At 43.5% G+C, this 14,108-nt stretch overlaps 1 protein-coding gene across 2 annotated transcripts in view; it reads left to right on the top strand.

Annotated features, from left to right (window-relative positions):
- TAFA3 (TAFA chemokine like family member 3) overlaps positions 1 to 3,859 on the top strand; it is a 101,638-nt gene extending 97,779 nt beyond the window's left edge. For both annotated transcript variants that reach the window (XM_083509129.1, XM_083509130.1), the window contains exon 6: positions 1,839 to 3,859. In XM_083509129.1, coding sequence (XP_083365255.1) covers positions 1,839 to 1,850 — 12 coding nt within the window. In that variant the 3' untranslated portion in view covers positions 1,851 to 3,859. The remainder of the gene's footprint in view (positions 1 to 1,838) is intronic.
- The last annotated feature ends 10,249 nt before the right edge of the window (positions 3,860 to 14,108 follow it).

Below are 14,108 nucleotides of genomic sequence, written 5' to 3'. Positions count from 1 at the left end.
ACACACACACACACCACATCTCTCCATCCAGGCAGGCAAGAGGCATGATCACAGTCAAAGGATATATTCCAGCCAGTCAAAAGGACATGACGATGTCATAGCAGAGGGCCACCCCACAGAGGGGTCTGGCCTAAGCAAGGTATATGGCCTTGGAGAGACCTGAGGGCCAGTTAGAGATGTCTGGAGGGTCATGTTTGTTTCCCCATCCCTGATTTCATAGAATTGTAGAGTTGGAAGGGACCCCAACCCCCTGCAATGGAGCATTTAATGCATCTAACAAAACGGGAACTTGCCTACAAAAGCTCATGTGACGATAAATACGGTTAGCTTTTCTTTTTTAAAAATCCTTTTACTCAGTTGTTTTCCTGCCCTTCCTCCAAGAAGCTGCAGGCACCCTACATGGTACTCGCCTCCTTTCTTCATCACAACAACCCTGTGAGGTAAATGAGGCTGAGAGATGGTAACTGGTCCAAAGTCACCCAGTGATCTTCGTGACTGAGAGAGAGTTTGAACTTGGACCTTCCTGGCTCTAGTCCAGTTCTCCAACCACATAATCATGCTGCTACCACAGTACTCTGTTGGGGCAAATAATCTTAACTTCACATACGGCCTGAATTGGCTGTGATTGATCACAAAGGAAATATTAGGTTCTTGGTGAATATCTCTATGAAAATGTTGAACCTGTGTGTGGCAGCCATGAAAATAGCAAAGGGATTGAAAATAAACACTGCCAAGATGCTGCTATACACATTGTTGCGACAAACAAAATTATCCAGGGAATGGAGCAATTCCCTAAGAGAATAGGTTACAATGTCTGGGGTTTTTTTAATTTTGAGAAAAGACAAGTAAGATGGGGAAATGGAGAAAATATAGAGAGAGGCTGTCAGCGTCTCTTACTAAAACCCAGGATGATCCAGTGTTGGAAGATTCAGGACAGTGTGTAGTCAAACTTTGGAATTTGCTACCACTTTGCACCAGCTTTCAAAGCAGGCAGACAGGTTTGTGAAGGATAAGGCTGTCTGTGATTGCTAGTCATGATGGCTGCGTACTGTTGTAGGTGGTGTGCCTCTGAAAACCAGTTGCTGGGGAATGCAGCTGGAGCAAGTGCTGTTCCACTCATGCCCTGCTTGTGAGCTCCTATTGGGCATCTGCTAGGCCACTGTAAGAATAGGATGCTAACCTAGATGGGCCTATGAAGTGATCTGGCAAGGTTGCTCTCTTAAATTGCAACATATTAATATGGTTATGTATTTTGTGGTTTTATCTGGTATTTTTATGCTGGTATTTTATCTGGTATTTCTATGGATGAAGGACGGTACACAAATTTAATCATCATCAAATAATTCTGATGTACCGCAACCTTCCCTCGTGGACTGAAATTCATGTCAGAATGCAACCATATGCTTGCTTAAATAACTTTGGTATGATTTTCCTACGTAAACATTTTGACTTGTCTCCTCCCTCCCTGCCCCTCCATTTGCTTCCAGAATTGTTGACTTCTGAAAATTACATGTTTCAGTCAGCTCACTCCTATGGAATGTTTTCTTCTCCCCACAAAATGAAAGAAAAACGTTTGGGGGATCGGTTATCTTATGAGGAACAGGTCTGCAAAATCTTGTTAGACGTCTTCTGAATGCTGAATAGGAATGGTCGACTTATCCTCTCTATTCCTGCAAACTCTCAGTGCATCTTTTTCAATGCAGGGCAACTTCACCTGCAAGGAAAGCCCATTCATGCAAGAGCTCTATGTATGCACTGGGATGCACAGGAGGTTCTGGATCAGAGATAATTCCTTAGATTACCAGATATCTGTCTAATGCATTTTCCTTTGTTCCCAGGTGACAAGGTAGATTTGAGAAGATCTGCTCTCATCTGATATGCATCTGTGTTGACATGGCTGGCACTGCAGAAATGGCACAACGTGGCTTTTCTCCAGGTGCAAGATATTCCTTCTATGTTCTGAAGACCTGGAAACAGAAGGACCTCATTGGCACAGGATAGGAGGCAACTGTGGTATAGGATGCCTATTTTTCATGGGCACTTTATTGTTCTTCCTTGTGTACACCTGCCAAGGGAGTGGTGCTGCAGTTTGCTCCCCCCTGGAAGAACAGCACCAAGGATTACAGGAAAGGGGTGACGTACCTGTCTGGGCAGAGATCTTGGGAAATTTCCCTTGTTTTTGAAGATAAAATACTGCATCAACCACTGATTCAGTGCAGCCTCTAAGGTATTTAACCATCAGCTGCTACTAAGTCTACAATTATGGGTCTTGAATGCAGTTACAAGAACTGCTCCACATTCTCCTTCCATACCATGGATATACCTGCAAAAGAGAAGAACGTATTTCTTCCCCTAGTGCTCAATTAAATATTGGAGTTGCATAGAATCTGTTGATAACTACAAAGGAGGGGAAAGCAATTTTCCTTCCTTTGAATTCTCCTGTGTCTGTAGGCTGGATCTGACGATCACTAAAGAGAATCAAGGTGTCGAGTGGGTGTCAAGTTCACGATTCAAAATAAAATTCGTGTTTTTACAAAATCTTCCCAATTCATGTTTTTGTCGCTTTCATAGAAGACAGGCTTTGAGTTCTGGAAACAAGAAACCAAATTATAATCTTGTGTTGTGAAATTAGAGGAACTCCAAGAAAGACCATGCAGTTGCTCCAACATTTACCCAGTTACCAGCTTCAGATTCTGTACCTGGACGGATGGAAGAATCTACAGTACAGACAGAAGTTCATTACACTTTGTTGGAAGCACAAGAGATGAGAACAAGTATTCATAATGCTGTCTCTTTCTTTTTCATGAGTCACCCAAAATGTTCTCTCTTGGTCTTTTCCTCTCCTGTTCAGTAATTAATCAGGCTTATACTCTCATCTCTTCTGTTCCTTCAAAGTCACACAAATTACTGTTGTTGTCAGAATTCTATTGCAAATATTAGAAATTGCGAGGGGGGAAGGTGTGTTCTTCTCTTTGCTATGTTGTGTCTGCTACAGTCTTAAATTTTACTCAGAGAACTGAGAGAGCTTAGTTACATTTAGTATTAAATAAAGACTTGTACTTGGCAACTGTAATGAGTGCAGATCCCTCTCAGGGACCAATTGATTGCTCTTATACCTCCTCACAAGAAAATATTATGAGAACTAAGTTAAACTTCCCAGCTTATGATGCCATTGCTGCTTCTGCTGATATAAATGGAGGAGAGGATCCACTTTAATTCAGTGGGATTTGACAAGGAAAGGGTAGGAGAAGACAATAGACAGAGAGAAACGACATAGCTTTGGTGAAGTTCTCTCATTGTTTCTGGATGCACAGGACATCTAAGCCCCAAAGTGGAAATGCTTATTCAAAGCTTACTTAGCATTTTTCATAGCAAATTAGAACAACAGGCATATAACAGAAAGGTTAGGGTTTCTTAAAGACAAGTCATTGCTGATCTTTCCTATTGGAGTGTTGAGATCTGCTCCCAGCTAATTGGCATCCATAAACATGTTCCATGTCTGTGTCTCATTATGTCTACCTTGATCATGAAGGTTCATTGGTTTGACTTGGGGGAGGGTGGTGGCTGAGGCTGAGAATGATTGCTTACCCTTGCTAAGTATAACCCAAAGTGAACACCTGACTCCAACTCAACCAAGATGGATGTCAGGAGCTCCCGGAGAGAATGGGCAAACAGCTGCACCTTCAAAACTCTGCCTTGACCTGTCCAACTTGGCACTGGCCTGGCCTCCATGCTGTGACTGTATGACCTGCTGACTTTGTTATCTAAACGTTTTTTTGTAACAGACAATGTTATACCTGCTTCGGATGCGATGTAAATACCAGGCTGTGAAATATTAAAGTTCGTTTTAATCTCTGCAGGATGGATTTGTTCATTTAAATGTGAGCTTGTTTTTGAGGCCAAGTGGGGGAGGAGAAGCTGTGGGCTTTCTGAAATCATCTTCAAGTAATCGAAAAAGCAACTGAGCAGTTTACAATAGGGGGGTTGTTCTGATGGAGGAAAGAGAAGAACCTCATTATGTGTACCTGCTTAAACCATGTCAATCTATTACCTTAGCTTTTTGGCAAAGTAGTGAAACTCTTTCTTGAGTACAAAAAGCCTGTCAAAATGTTGCTGGCTCCCCAGCGGTTTGTAACGACTCGGATAAGGTTCAGTCCAATTCACTGCCAGTGACTTGTCAGTGGGCAGAAGTAACTCTGTAAAGCAGGGGTGATAAACCTGTGGCCCAACAGATGCTGTTGGACTTCCATGAGTCTTGGCCCATAACCAATGGCCAGGGTCATGCATGATGAGAGTTGTAGTCCAACAAGATCTGGAGGTTCTCTATCCCTGTTATTCAGCAAAACAGCCTTGTTTCCTAGCACAGATGCAGGCACACAATTGATCCACTCAGGGAATTGGAGGCTGGTGTGCTCCTGCCATATCACCCTCTGGCCTCTTCCCTTCCCCTGCGTAAAGGAACACATGCTCCAAGCAGAGGGGCAAGTTGCATATGAGATGTGTGCACAGGCCTCCTTACCCTGTAAATGCCTGGAATAGTGTCTGTACTCGTGTCATAGAGGGGAGGCTTATGGTTCCAACTCATATATATGCTTGATCAGACAGTGGTAATTTAGTGAATGTGTTTGACACAGGAATCTCTATTTGCATCATTTTGTATTTATTGAACCTCACCTGCTGTTCAGTTAACTCATTTATTATTTTGATATGTTTGGAGCTTCGCTGTCCTGAATAACCTGGTGTAGTCCAGTTCTGATTCCAGGTCACGTATGCATCTTAAATAGCATTGCCCTTTATACTGATCCATGGCAGACTCTTCCCGGCACTGTTTACTTCCTAGCATTGTCAAAACTGTCATGAGTTTTAACACACTGTGCATGTTTCCCCCAAATCAGTTACTGATCCATAAGAAGGCCCCATGCTCATATGCTCAGACTGCAAAGTATTCTTGGGACTTTATCAAACATCTTTTGAGAGTTCTAAAATATACACTATCCATGAGATCATATCTATCCATTTGCAGATATTCTCACAAGATTCTAAGAGCCTGATGAGGCATGACTTCTCTTTGTAGAAATCTGATTCTTCTTCAGCAAGACTTGTCCTCCTTGGTGCCTGGCTTAAAAATGTTGACAACAATTTTTCTGGGATCGGTATTTGACTGACTCTCTTGGAGTCCTGGATCCTGCCCCCCATTTTAAAAATTGGCATTACCCTGCCTACTATCTAATCCCCCAAAGAGCTTCCTCCACCTTCAGTGTGTTTTGCATCAGGATGTTACTCTGTCTCTGCTCTTTGCATTCTGCTCTTTTCATTACAGTGGAAGCCATGACTGTAGCTTCAGCATTAAAGAGTCGGTTTTCCTGGACAAAGCAGCAGGGCGAAACAAGTACAAAAAGCCCTTTGACACAGAGCTTTAAAGCACAGACCTGTGCCTAGAAAGTACAGGGCAAAAGGTGAGTGTGGCTGAGCCCTGAGTGACAGCAGCTCTCCATGGTTTCAGACAAGAAGACTCACCCAACTGTACCTTGACATGCTGGAGACTGGACCTGGGACTCTCTGCATGCAAACCAGATACTCTCCCACTGAGTTGTGGCCCTTCCTCCTCCTCCTGTCTAGTTTAGCCCCAAGATAACAAGAGTTTATCTCCAACAGCTCAGAAAGGAGTAAACTGTGGTTATACTTAATCTGATCATTATAGCTGAAGTGAGACAAATCAATTCACCTCTTCGCTCTTCTGGATTTCTCTCCTAGCTTCCCTCTGGATTCTAGACTCTGGCCTGTGTTCATTGTGTAGGGAAACCAAAGCAAATTTCATGTGCTGGAAATTCCAGCATCCTACTGAAACACTTGGCAAAAGATGTTGCTGCCGTTGGGAGATTTGGCAAAAGCGTTAGCCTTGTGTTAATTTCATTAATCTTTAAGGCAGCTTTTAAACTGAGTTAACAGAGCAGCGAATAATCAGGGCTTTGCCAAGCCTTGAGATGTGCAAATGCACATAGAGAGTGTGTGGATTTACAATGCATCCATTCATATAGGTGTGTTTTGTTTGAAATATTTCTAGAGAAAGCAAGAGTTTAAAGCAATTGGGCTGGGGAAGCAATAGACAGAAAGTCTTTTATTTGCCACCAGCAGCTGTATTTCCACATGTGTAAGGAGGGTAGAGGAGTTACTGGTGGCGGAATGATTAAATTGTTGCCCTGGGAATTCTGATTAGTTAGAAGGAAATGTAGTTAAGACCAGCAGACTAGAGTATTGATGACAGTACCCCGAAGGACGCAGGAAAAAAATGGAAGGCAGAGACTAGAGAGACAGGCATCAGAGTCTCACATGAGGCTTGTTCCTATGCTACACTGAACACAGATAGAAGCTGTTTGTGTGAAAGAGCATACAGCTGTTGATTTGTACAGCTTAGCTATTGAAGGCACAGGTACACAGACTCTACATTTGTTGAACCATGTCATTTAAATAACTACAAATGTAGAACCAGCTATTGTGGACAACTACACTGATTGTACTGTACACTTGTTTAATATAACCTGTGGATGCTCATATAGTAATGTGAAGCCTCAGCTTCTGCAGATTTATTTGGAAATAAATTCTACTGTGTTCAATGCAGTTTACTGGCAAGGAAGTGTGCATAATATTGGAATATGGAGCACTGTAACTAGGCCTTTTGGAGTTCTCCAAGCTGAATGAAGCAGCAACAGGTGAGATTTAATGTAAATGTAGAGTGAAAAGTGATCTTAGCTTCCTTCATATATAGGCTGATGAGAATTGAACTAGGAAATAGATTCTGGAATTGAGATGCAAAATCCACGGAAAATGTCAACTGGCACCAAACTAGATGGAATGTTAAATATGCCTTTGCATTTAACATACATTTTCCCTGATAGGCACCAGCAGAGAGGGATTGGTGCCAATGCAGGAAGTGGGATCCCTGAAAGCAAATATCAACTTCAAATGGGCGGGGGGTGGGGGGGTTCAGGACCACAGCAGCAGAGAAAATAGTTAAAACTCCTCCCTGCCTTCTCCAATACCAAATATTATACCCCTCTGCTGATGCAATTTGCCTTTGGGGAGAAACGAGCACCTCACATTTAACATCATGTCTAGTTTGGCCCTCAGTGTGCTTTAGCAACACTCTGTAGTTTTACCGGGTCACTTTATGGCTACTTCCCACTGTTTTCACTAATGCAGCTGGGGTGGGAGAACACATGGGCAGGGGATAAAATGGAGGGCTGCCACAGGTCTGGATCTTCCCAGACATTACTGGGATTTCTAAGTTGGAATTGACATCTGGGGGGGGGGGGATCTTAGGCATGTCATATTTTTTCTGCCGTTTTTGTAAACAAAAAAAATAAGCTCCACAACTTTTTTGGGGTCCTAAATAATATGATAGGGATGCGGGTGGTGCTGTGGTCTAAACCACTGAGCCTAGGGCCTGCCAATCGGAAGGTTGGAGGTTCGAATCCCCACAATGGGGTGAGCTCCCATTGCTCGGTCCCAGCTCCTGCCAACCTAGCAGTTCGAAAGCACGCCAAAGTACAAGTAGATAAATAGGTACTGCTCTGGCGGGAAGGTAAACAGCGTTTCTGTGCGCTGCTCTGGTTTCACCAGAAATGGCTTAGTCATGCTGGCCACATGGCCCAGAAAAACTGTCTGCGGACAAACATCGGCCAGTTAAAGGGAGATGAGCGCCGCAACCCCAGAGTCATTCGCGACTGGACTTAACTGTCAGGGGTCCTTTACCTTTACCTTTTTTAAATAATGTGATTACTACAACACAACCAGACTCAGGGGAACGTTGCACATGCAGGGGATGCAAATAGGCATAGCACTCTCAGGTGGTCTCCCTGTTATACACATTGCCTGCACCTTTTGGGAAGCAGAAGTCATGGCACATGGCACATGACACAATGCTAAGAGGTGGGATTTTCTGCTTTATTTGGTAGCTGCTGCTGCTGAGTGAAGGAAATTCTTCAGGAGAGAGCAAAGGTTTTGGAATGAACTGTAAAGTACCATGAAAGCATTGAAGTTAGGAATATGGCCAGACCACTGGCCCATCTATCTATATCACCCAGGAGCAGCTGGAAGACAAGAGGCAGTGCCATACATCTGGCCTCCCATCAATGGCATTTGTGCAGCATACTGAGAAGCAGAAGGGGAGAGGCCAATCCAGCACTCCTGCTGGTGTGCCTATAGCACCCTGACCTCCCCACTGCTTCACCCTTCACCCTCCTGACAAGTAGCAGCAGCATCACTGTGAGGAAGCCAGATAAACAGTGCAGCCCCTCCTAGCAAGGCCCTCCTGGCAGCAGCTGTCCCAGGTTTTAGTCAGGAATCTTCCCAAGCCCCGAGTGCCAGGGATTGAACTGGGGTTTCCTGCATGCTAAATTATCAACGAAAAAGGTAAGGGAGCCCTGTCAGTTAAGTCCAGTTGCAGACGACTCTGGGGTTGAGGCGCTCATCTTGCTCTATAGTCCAAGGGAGCTGGCATTTGTCTGCAGACAGTTTTTCCAGGTCATGTGGCCAGCATGACTAAGCCATTTCTGACGAAACCAGAGCAGCGCATGGAAACACCGTTTACCTTCCCGCCGGAGCAGTACCTATTTATCTACTTGCACTTTGACGTGCTTTCGAACTGCTAGGTGGGCAGGAGCAGGGACCGAGTAACGGGAGCTCACCCCGTCGTGGGGATTCAAACCGCCGACCTTCTGATTGGCAAGCCCAAGAGGCTTGGTGGTTTAGACCACAGTGCCACCCGCTTCCCTAAATTATCAACTACTGAGCTCTAAAAAGACGTAGTTTTGAAGAAAGTCACATGAGTTCCAAGGATGTGTTTTATTAGCAGAAGTAGGAAGAATTACAGACCTGAGAAGAGCTACACTTCTGGCGAAGAACAGAGTCGCAAGGTTTCCTGAACTTTTAATTTACACTTTTGAACTATGCATTTCTCTGGTGTCTAAATCAATCTTCCCAGATGAGCAATGAAATGGAATAAGAACAGTCTTGCCAGCCTGCTTTAGAGAGAAAATTAAAAATGATGGGGGAAGAATGAATGCTTGGTTACAGACAGTGAATCTTTTCCATAAATGATGCTTATTTTATATGTAGATGAGTGATTAATGTGATTTTTTTGGTTTGGTACTTACTTTTTGAATGTGGAGCAGAATATTTATATAAAAAAATGAGCTGAGCAATCTAGATTCCTGAGGGGGGGGGGGAGGCTGATGAAATACATGTTCCTTTTCACAGGGCTGTTATTGTTGCCATTAAAGCCTTCCTGCCTAGGAGATCAAGGTCACTGGATGGATTTGTTGCATCATGCATTTTGGAGCAGATTTTTCATTACATATTTCACAGCCGAGTGTAGTATTTGCACCTTCAACTATATATTCTCATGTAGAATACCCTTCTTGTTTGCCCTATTCTGTGGCCAAAGGTAGCACTTAAAATCTGGGCTTCTCTTTGTCTCTGTAGTTGATTGGTGCATTCACTGGGTTTGATAATCCCACAAACACCTGGTTAAGTGCATGCTTTTGTATGTGACCAGTTTTTGAGCAAATCCCCAGCACTGCAACCTTGACATCGAAGAGTGCCTACTTCTGACTGTTCATTTTGCTTTGCAAGTACTGGTCAAAATGTAATTCAGGTTTTGTTGCTGAGAGCTTCATGCTGGCTTTAGAAGAGGGAAGTATATTTCAACTACGACAAAATCCATTGGACGAAAAGGTGGATTTTGAGGGAAGAAGAAGGCACATGGGTGTAGCTGGGGGACCCAGAGGGGCAATTCCCCCCCCCCCCCAGATCAAGTAAAACAATAGAAATACTTAACTAACTGACCGGTCACATTGGTCCTGCCTCCAAACAAAGTCTTGCTCCCCGCAACAAAAATCCTAGCTACACCCATGAGCAGGCAGATTTTTATTTATTCAAATACATAGCTTGCCTTGCTTCTAGGTTTGGAAGTGTGGAACACTGTATTGAACGGTAATTGTAGAACAATCTTATTATTTAATTCATTTCCATACTGCTTTGTATTTTAAAGGGAAAAAATCTCAACGCAGTTTACAACACATTTAAACATCAAATAAAACAATCAAGAGAGGGACGCGGGTGGTGCTGTGGGTTAAACCACTGAGCCTAGGACTTGCTGATCAGAAGTTCGGCGGTACGAATCCCCGTGACGGGGTGAGCTCCTGTTGCTCGGTCGCTGCTCCTGCCAACCTAGCAGTTCAAAAGCACATCAAAGTGCAAGTAGATAAATAGGTACTGCTCTGGCAGGAGGGTAAACGGTGTTTCCGTGCGCTGCTCTGGTTCGCCAGAAGCGGCTTAGTCATGCTGGCCACATGACCCAGAAGCTGTACACCGGCTCCCTTGGCCAATAAAGGGAGATGAGCGCCACAACCCCAGAGTCGGTCACGACTGGACCTAATGGTCAGGGGTCCCTTTACCTTTACCTTTAAAACAATCAAGAATAAAACATTACTGAAGAAAGACAAATATACATTCAAAGCAACGTAATTAGTAAGAAATAAAAATATTATCTTAAAACATTTCAAAAGAAAACATTACTAAAGGAAGTTAAATATAAAGAGCATATTTAAAGCAGTATAATTAGCAAGAGAGTAAGATAGCATCATAAGCATAGAACATTGCTGCTGCTGTCGCTGCCAGTCCTGCCACTGGTGGTTCATGGCAGGCTGCGGCTGTAGGAGCTCAGGCTCGATGACCTGGGTCTGCAGTAAGAGACAGCCAAGATGTTGTTAAATCAATCAAAATGATGAGCTGTCATGTTCAAGTCCAATTTAAAGAACTTCAACTTGATGTAGAGATTGCTTAAAAATAGTTCAAATAATGAATTACAAAACTACAGCTCCAAGGTTCCTTCGGGTAAAGGGAACGATAGGGAATTAAATATTCTGATTACAAATTTTGGAGCCTTTCGTAACTCAAGCGATAGGTTCTTCTTTCTAACTCATGCCCTGTGCTTGTCACTTCCCTGTTTCCTCAGGGTGGCTAGACAGAAAACTTGATGGGGCTTCTAACACCTTTAATAGATTTGTAGAAGGAAGAATTTCAGCAGTTGTAGCTTACATGACAAATTGCACTTGCTGAAATGCCTTCTCCTACACAACTATTAAGGGTGGAAGCTTCCTCTTATTTTCGCATCTGGTCACTCTCAACACTACCCTTTGCGGTTATAGCACTCTTTGGAAATAGTAGGACATGTTTTAAAACAATGGCAGAAAAAAAGGGAAACATGAAATGTTTTAACTTTAAGCAATGAGATTTGATTTTTGAATTTTTTTTACAATAGTTCCCTAGTGTAACATATCCCACTGTTACAATTATGGAACATTAATGTCACCTTTGTTTCAATAAGAGGTTAAGTAGTTAAAAAACGAACCCATAGTTTTTAAATCTATGGATACTGATTCTGTAGCTGCGATTGTGCAGCTTCATCATTTTTTTGTATAGAACAGGCATGGAGCTGCTTCAGAATAATTCCTACACTAAATTACACTCTTTACCTGCTGCTTCCAGCTGCACTGGAATTGCACAGAGGGACAAATACAAGGTGGAACATCAGGAAGAACTTGCGATCGATGCAATCTGGACAAGGCAGAGGTGCTGTAAGTGCACTTGGCCCACGAATCACTAGAAGATGTTGCCTTCCCCCTGAAAGAGCAATGCGGGGCTGTATTTAGTTCCAGTCTTGCAGATGGACAACCAAATTAGGGTGTGTGTGGCTTCTCGGACCTGCAGCCAATGTGTTGATGTGTCACCAGCTTCCTAGTGAAGCACATTTCAGCCACAGTTATTCATGCCCTGTTAATATCCAGACTTGACTAGTATAATGAATTATTTGTGTGGCTGCCAATGAAGACTTTTCAGTAACCAACTGGAAAAAAATAAAACAGCTGGGCTGTTAACTGCAACACTGAACCGCATATATTTCACCATTGATTACAGTTCCACACTGGCTATCAGTTTGCTTGTAGGTACAGTCCCACACAGTAGTTAAGTATACTTTGCCATATAAAGCATTATATGGCCTGGGATCTGACTATCTGATGTTCCACCTGCTTGCTTATGATTTGTTGAGGGAAACACTGGCTTCATTGCCTTCAGGTTGGGTGGGTGGTCAACAGAGATAGCAATAGTTTCTTGGTAATGGCCTAAGTATTGGCCCTTAAGGTAACAAAGTAGCCTCAACTGTCTGTTAGAAATACAAAATCCAGAGTTCAGGATTGTGTGCATGAGCTAGAAGCCAGAAGTATATTGCAGGCTGGGCAGCTGGGAGACAGAGCCATGCCTGATTTTCTGCAGGAATCCAAGGCTGTGGTTATGGAAGTAGCAAGACCTTATTAGGGTGTTAATGTTGTGAGCCCCTCCACTGTAGGCTCAGGTTGGATATATGTGTAAATAAACCATATATCATAAGGACACCACAGTCTCCGCTGTCCCTCATTCTGAGGAAACCAAACCCTGGGTACACAACTGGATCCCCTGGAATCTCACACTGCTTTGAAATTGGGGTGCCATGCAGCAATATCATAATTGCTCATTTGGGAACAGAGAGCGAGCGAGCAAGTGAATGTGCAGATCAGCATTTGAAACTTGTTGGGTTGACACCCTGCTATGTTCATAATAGTTTTTTGTTGTTAAGGTATTTTCTCCATTAACAAAGCTTAAAAATACAACAGTTAGCATGTGGGGAGTCAGGAAAAAAACAACAACCCTGTGGTAAAACAGGGGTCCACGTATTCATAAAGGTTGGTAACTGATGTATAGAGCTTCTGAGCTAGAGTCCTCAGAGTCCAACAAGGGCAATGAAACCACCTTGGGAGGGGAAGTAGAATCATTTTGGTGATTCTAGTTTGTATGTACAGTGGGGGCTGACTATTAGAAAAACCATCCCTCCAAATCTACAGCCTTTTCCCCGAAGTAAGAGAGTCTGGCCCTAGGGTCAGAACCCCCCCCCCCCATGAAATAGGCATAAGGTTATCCATTGAGCTTCATAGGTAAGGAGAGATTTGAACCTGTGTTTTTTTCCCATATGTAAACTAAACATTCTATTCATCATAAATAGGACTGGTCATACTGGTTTTGGAGCCTCTAAATTTGGACAAGCAACTGCATCAATAAGACCTGTATGTGAACAAATAATTTGACTGCAGAATTGCATCTGATTGCAGAATTTCCCCAAGGAAAGAAAAAGCCAAAAACGAAATTCGCTGGCACAAGAGATGGGGAATTGTGAAATCCAATCTTCATCTCAGCAATTCAAGAAGCAAGAGCATATGCCTGCTGTCTATTCCTAGGGCTAGGATGGAGAACCTGTGGCCCTCTAGATCCGGCATAGGCAAACTCAGCCCTCCAGATGTTTTGAGACTACAATTCCCATTATCCCTGACCACTGGTCCTGTTAGTTAGGGATGATGGGAGTTGTAGTCCCAAAACATCTGGAGGGCCAAGTCTGGCCATGCCTGCTCTAGATGTTGAACTCCAGCTTTCATCAGATGGTCAGGGATGATGGGAATTAGATAACACCTTGAGGGCCCCAGGTTCCCTGTTGCTGCTTTAGGGAGAACCTTAATTTCCATTACAGCTCTAAAATGTGAAGAGCGGGCAGTCAACGGGAAATACGTTTTTTCATACTGGGTACCTTCTTTTCCCAGCAAAAGCTCTCTGTTCATTGTTGTGGCTTGTTAGACGGAAAGCAAGTCGGTACAACCTTTTCCTAGCGTGATAAGATCTCTGCTGCTGAACTGGCATTACTGTTAAAAGAATCCCCTGCCTTGCAAAACAGGTGGCAGTGCTAGCTCTAAAGTTACTTATTTGATGTTAATGGTCACAGGAAACTGCCTTATTGTAAGTCAGAGCACTGGCTCATCTAGTGTTGTCTACATTGACTAGCAATGGCTCTCTGGGGTTCCAGACAGGAGACTTTCAGAGCCCTACCTGGAGCTGCCAGGGATTCAACCTGAGACCTTTTGCATGCAAAGTATATATTCTGCCACTGAGCTATAGTCCCGGAGCCCCTAAGTGCCTTGCTGGATTATGGCCATGGGCAGAGAAATGGGATGTTGTTGGTTTTT

Source organism: Podarcis liolepis, assembly GCF_965112155.1.
Source record: "Podarcis liolepis genome assembly, chromosome: 6".
NCBI classification, from domain to species: domain Eukaryota; kingdom Metazoa; phylum Chordata; class Lepidosauria; order Squamata; family Lacertidae; genus Podarcis; species Podarcis liolepis.
The sequence above is the reverse complement of the archived record's forward strand: the minus strand, read 5'-3'. Positions and strand labels throughout refer to the sequence as shown.